At 36.9% G+C, this 6,575-nt stretch overlaps 1 protein-coding gene across 1 annotated transcript in view; it reads left to right on the top strand.

Moving 5' to 3' along the window:
- The window catches only part of ACOT13 (acyl-CoA thioesterase 13), a 33,017-nt gene extending 28,317 nt beyond the window's left edge, over window positions 1-4,700 (top strand). Inside the window, exon 3 of the mRNA XM_006888685.1 lies at window positions 4,544-4,700. Within this exon, the coding sequence (XP_006888747.1) occupies window positions 4,544-4,700 (157 nt within the window). The remainder of the gene's footprint in view (window positions 1-4,543) is intronic.
- Window positions 4,701-6,575: the final 1,875 nt, after the last annotated feature.

Here is a 6,575-nt window from a genome sequence, read left to right as displayed (position 1 = left end):
TGTTCCTCCTTCTTCAGCAGAGCATCTGGTAGATTTGAACCGTGCACCTCTGGGATTGCAGTGCAGTTTCCTGCCACTAGGCCACCAGAGCTCGCCCACAAATGTCTTTTATGAGAAACTCAAAAGGTGACTTTACACATGGTTCTCACCAGGTGGATGGCATAGGAATCAGATTGATTTCCTTTTACTAGACTAAGACATTTAGTCTTTACTATAGAATACATTGAGGGCTCAATAAACAAACTGCAGAACCAGATGACCATAAATGCTCTTTTGAAATGAAGATGTGCAAAAGAGAATACATAAGACTACTATTTACTAATGAGTATATTTAACAGGAATATATCTTACTTATAAGATTACTGAGTCACTAATGAGAGTAGACAGAGATCTTAAACCTTGCATGGCTTTTCATGATGTTCTAAGATGCTGCTTTCACAGCATTAAGACATTTTTACTGAGTCAAATGGTGTTGGCCTTTTACCCCTTGTTGTTATGTGCCATTGAGTTGCTTGCAACTCATAGTACCTTGTCTACAACAGCTTTGAACCCTGCTCTATCTTGAGCTAACTTCATTGGCTGCATTACCCCAGTGACTGAGTCAATCTATCTCATCCAGGGTTTTCCTTTATTTCACTGTCCCTCCACTCTCCCAAACATTTTGTCTCTCTCCAAGGACTGGTCCCTCCTTGTAACATGTTCAAAGGATATCAGATAGAGCTTCAAAATCTTTGCCTCCTAGGAATAGTCTGGTTTCACCCTCTCTCTGTCAAACCTGTTTGTTCTCCTAGCAGTCCATGGTATGTTCAGTACTCTTCTCCAGCACCACAGCTCAAATACATCAATTCTCCTTCTATCATCCCTACTCATTGTCCAACTTTCTGATGCATAGAAATTAATTGCGAAGACCATGCCCTGGATCAGGCACACCTTAGTCTACAGACTGACATCGTTGCTCTTTAAAGAGAACTCTGGAGAGGTCCCTAACCAAGATTTTCCCAGTGCAATTTTTCTTATGATTTCCTGGTTGCTGGTACCAAAGGTGTTGTGGATTACTGAAGCAAACTGAAGCTGCTAATAATCTCAATCTCTTCACCATCTATCATAGTGCTGCCAATCTGACCAGTGGTGAGAATTTTTGTTTTTTTGATGTCGAGCTTCAATCCATATTGAAGACTGCAGTCTTTGACCTTTTGCAGCAAATGCCTCAGGTCATCTGCATAATGCAGGTTGTTCATGAGTCTTCCTCCAATCCTGATTGGTGTAAAAAATTAATTCGGTTACACAGAAACTAAGACCTAGTCTCAGAGATTTACTATAGTTATTTCAAAAGTAAATTAAGACATGTCAGTGAACACCTTGTAAACTTTACCACTGTCATCAGACCAAATTTGCTTCATCTTAAGTTATAGATTACACGGAGTAAAGACATTTATCAGATTGGCTTAAGTTTAAAACAAACTGCTGTGGTCTCTCAAACAATCCTGGTGGCCTAGTGGGTTAGAGTACCAACTGAAAGGTCCGTGATTTAAGTGTGTCAGCTTCTCCACAGGGAAAAAAAATCAAGGCGTATGCTCCTGTTGAGGTTACAGTCTTGAAAACCTGATAGAGGGTTGCCATGAGCTGCAATTGACTGACAATGTGCTTGGTTTAAAGCTAGGATAGGAATGTTGCTGTTAATTACTGTCATCAAGATTCTGAGTCATGTGCAAAGTAGAAGACCCTCATAGGGGTTTTAAGTCTGTGACCTTTCAGTAACAGATTATCAGGCCTGTTCTTGGAAGATTTCACCTGACAGGTTTTTGCTTGATAACTGAGTATTTCAGTGTTTGAACCAAAATAGGAACCTTATAATAGGAGTACTGTTGGGTAAATGGCAGTTTCCAAATTTTTTATATTTAATGTTTGCTCATCTACAGTAAACATTATTTGCTTATCTTTCTCTCCTTTTGGTTTCATTTAAATGTATGAGCTACTACCAAAATTCTTCATTTATAGGATGAATTTTCAAAAAACTAGAAATTTGGCAAATTTGTTTTCTTTAAATCAAGATACACAAATTTAAAACTAGCCTCTAGTCTTTAGCAATAAAACCCCAACTTTCTTAGGTCTTTCAATCATAATTATTTTCCTCTTGACAAAAGCATATCTTTAAAATAAAGTTCCTTGCTGTACAAAAATGAGAAAGAAAATAATGAAGAAAACTATTTCTAAATAGTCTTCATGCTTTGAAGTCTTTAATAAAGTCAGCTAAAATGAAAAAAAAATAGTGATTATAAGAGAGTAGGAACTATCTCTCTTTAAAAGTATGGATAGACAATTTGTCATCACAGTTGTTATGTACCAGCAAGTCAACTATGACTTATAGCAACCCAAAGGAACAGCTCTGTGCCTTGCCCTATTGATGAGCCAACTTCACCATCTCTGACATACATGACCCCACTCTCAGTCACTGTATCAATCCATTATACCTACAGTCTTCCTCTCTTGTGTTGACCTTCTACCCTTACAAGCATGATGTCCTTCTCCAAGGACTGCTTTCTCCTGACAGCATGCCCAAAGTATGTGAGGCAGAGTTTCAAAATCCTTGCCTCCAAGGAGCACTTGGTTTCATCTTCCTCCTCTCTGTTCTCTTGGCAGTCCATGGTATATTCAGTACTCTTCTCCAGCACTATAGCTCCAAGGCTTTGATTCTTCTTCTTCTGTCATCCTTGTTTCATTGTGATGTTGAGATGTAAGCCATATTGAAAGCTGTGTTCTTAGATCTTCTGTACTAAGTGCTTCAAGTCTTTCTTCACTTTCTGCTAGCAAGGTTGTGTTTGTCTCCATAATGTAGGTTGTGGATGAGTTTCTTTCTCCAATCCTGATGTCACATTCATCTTCAAAAGAACAGCTTCTCAAATTATTTGCTCCACATTCAGATTGAATAGGTATGAAGAAAGTATACAGCATTGAAGCACAGTTCATCTAATTTGAAACCATGCAGTGTTCTCTTGTTCTGTTTGGACAACAGCTTCTTAGTCTATGTAGACCTTTTGCATGAAAACAATCAAGTGTTCTGAGATTCTCAATCTTAGCCATAATTTGTTGGGACCCACACAGTCAAATGCTTTTGCATAATCTATACATCACAGTTAAACATCTTTGTGGTTTCCAATGCTTTTAGTCAAGATTCATCTTACATCAGCAATGATCCAGCTTGAATTTCAGCAAGTTCCCTGTCAATGTATAGCTCCAGCTGTTTTTAAATAATCTTCAAGAAGATTCAACTTGCATGTGATATTAATGATATTGTTCAGTAATGTCCCCAATCTGTTGGATCATTCTTCTTGGAAGTGGGACAGATTTGGATCTTTCCCAGTAAGTGTCTTCCATTTCTTTGCAGGCACTAGTGAGCATGTCTAAGCCTGCATTTGTTTCCTGAAACACCTCAATTTTCATTCTTTCAATTCCTGGGCCTTATTTTTTGCCAATACCTTCAGGGCAGCTTGGACTTCTTTCTTCAGTATTAATTGGTTCTTGATCATATGCTACTTCTTGGAATTGTTCAGGGTCAACTAATTTTTTTTTTTGGAGAGTGACTCTGTATATTCCTTCCACATTCTTTTGATGCCTTCTGCATCACTCAAGATTTTACTCATGGAATCCTTCAGTGTTGCTACTGAAGGCTTCTGTTCCATCAGCTTGAGAAATACTGAGCGTATTCTATCCTTTTGGTTTTCTGTCTCCAGCTCCTTGCACAGTTCGAATGCTGCCTTTTGAAATCTTCTGTTCAAATCTGTTACCTCAGCATTTCTTCTCTTTTTTCCCCTTCTTTCCAGTGCAAGTTTCAGAGTCTCTTCTGACATCCATTTTGGTCTTCTCTTTGTAATAACCTTTATTTCTTCATGGATGATGTACTTGGTGTCATTTTACCACTTGTCTTCAGTGCATCAAATCTGTTCTGAAAATGGACTCTAGATTTATTTAGCATACACTCAAGGACATATTCTAGTTCTCATGGGCTTCTTTTCATTTCTTCAACTTAAATTTGAACTTGCACATGAGTTAAGTTGATGGCCTTTCCAGTCAGCCCCTGGCAGCGTGCTTTGGACTGCTGATGTTGAGCTTCCCCAGCATCTCTTTCCACAGGTATAATCAGTCTGCTTCCTGTGCAATTGAGTAAATTATAAATATTAGTATGATACATTATAGATATCAAGTAATACTTCAATTTGGAAGTTATGCAGATATAATTAAAATTAAAAGAGTTCTTTCAGTAGTCCCAAATAAATACAATATTTGAGAAATATAAAGTGGTGGTAGAGAAGGATAAAAAAAGTACTTTCCAGATTCTTGAAGAAAAAAACTTGTTTGTATAGAAGAAATAGGTGAATTAAGATGGAACTTGGGCAGAATCAGTCATCCAGATTTGATGTACTAGAAGGGCTTAACTATGTGTAAGAGTAATAAAAGTAACACAAGAAGGTAGCATTGAGATGTACACAACTTTCCCTTTTAAAAATTATTAGTCTTTAACTATTTCAATTTGTTTCTTTTCCAGGTACATGTCACCTGCTAAAATAGGAGAAGATATATTGATTACAGCACATATTCTGAAGCAAGGAAAAACACTTGCCTTTGCCTCTGTGGATTTGACGAACAAGGCCACAGGAAAAATAATAGCACAAGGCAGACACACAAAACATCTGGGAAACTAGAAGTCTAACCTAAAGAAACACAACAAATTAATATCAAGTATAAATTTGACTTTTAATTTTGAAAATAAATTAGCACAACCAGAAAAATACCTAATAAATATTCTCTCTGGGGAAAATGATATAGATTGTAAGAAGGTCCTATTTTTTATTAACATTTTAAGCCTCTTCAGTTTTATTTTTAAATCATGTATATTACCTGGATGAAAAAACTCTTAAAATGTTCTATAAATTTAAGTAAAGCAAAAAACCCAGCAGAGTCATTTTATATCATGTTAAAACTCAAAACCAGTTAAGTCTTCATACATGCTAAATAGTGAATGGAACGTGAATATATGTGAATCAGAAGAAGCCAATAAGAAAAGGAAAATACAGTGTCTGACTTAAAAAGATAATGTTTATTCATAGTTACCAGGGAAGGGGAGGAATAGGCAATTAGCGATGATAAAATATTTGTGTTAAAGGTAGAATTGCAGAGCTGATTGATGTAATAGCTGCTGCTTAGTTATACATCTATAAAAAATTGAACTGGCAAAAGTTGTATGGTAAGATAAGTTAGAACAATGACGCCCATCCCCAAAAAAGGTGCCTAGGCTGCTTACGTACCATGAAACAACTCACTGGATTTGGTTCTTTGGTTTGCAGGCTTAGGGTCATAGGTCACAGGACATGTCAGTCATTTGGCCTTAAAAACATGCTTTGACTCTGCCTCCCAGTTCATTGCATGATGCCTGGGGTCTTAAAAGCTTGCAGCCTACCATAGAAGGAACAGTTGGTCTCTGTTCATCTAAAGCAACAGAGGAAGAGGGAAAAGTATATGGTATGTATATTAATTGCCTCCATGAACAACTGCTTCCTTTGCCATGAGATCAAACTAGTTAATTTCTTGCTACTATTGCTGTACATTTTTATCAAAGCTTGTATATAAGAACCTTAATAAAAAGAAAATAAAAATATATTTGCAAATGTTCAGACTTCACACTTTCTGGAGCAAGGGTGAAGAACCTCTGAAATTAATTGTGTTGACAAAGTCTTTAAATTAGAAATACCACTGAAATAATCTTGAAACCTAGCAATAGTTCAGCTTAACTAATAAAAAAAAATGTCTACTTTGACATACTCTTTTAATAATAACTATCAAGTTTACAACAGCAGCTGCAAAGGAACCTCAGAAGGTGGTTAATGACTGAGGAACAGCTCAGAAATGAGAATTGTTGCACACCTGCAACTCAGTCACTGAAATGTACATGTAGAAACTGTTGAATTGGTTTGTTGTGTATACAGCTGTTGGATCCAATTCATAATAACCCTCCCTTAGGCTGTATATCTAATGGGAAGAAACTGCTCAACTTTTCTTCTGGTAGATTTGAACCAAGCACCTATACCTATTACACTGTTGTTATGTACCACTGAGTCAGATCAATACATAGCTGACCCTCCAGTGGATTTTCAGAGGCAATTAATCATAAGGGAGGAATCTGACCATCCTTCTTCATGGAGCAGCTGGTGGATTTGAAACGTGTAGCTTCAGAATTGCAGCGCAGCTTCTTGCCACTTGGTCACCAGAACTCCCTATCCCACCACTATAGTTCCTATTTTCAGTAACAAAATATAATATTCAAAGTTCCAATATTAAAGGAAAAACCCTTACTAATACATACTAATTTTAAGAACTAATTAACAAATTTAAGCTCTAAAGTGCCACTTTACTGGTTTTTGGTTTTGTTTTGCTGTTTTTTTTTAATTTAGGTTGTTTATTTTTTCATTTCAATGAACATTACAGAGATTTTGGGATTCCATTCATTCATTGTTACACCCTTCTCCCCGCACAAACCCCTCCCCCCTCCCCCCCCATTTGCTCCTCTCCTTGAAAAGCAA

The sequence above is a fragment of the Elephantulus edwardii genome, unplaced genomic scaffold (assembly GCF_000299155.1).
Source record: "Elephantulus edwardii isolate Elephantulus edwardi_28Jun2011 unplaced genomic scaffold, EleEdw1.0 scaffold00070, whole genome shotgun sequence".
NCBI lineage: Eukaryota > Metazoa > Chordata > Mammalia > Macroscelidea > Macroscelididae > Elephantulus > Elephantulus edwardii.
This window is presented reverse-complemented; position numbering and strand designations above follow the sequence as displayed.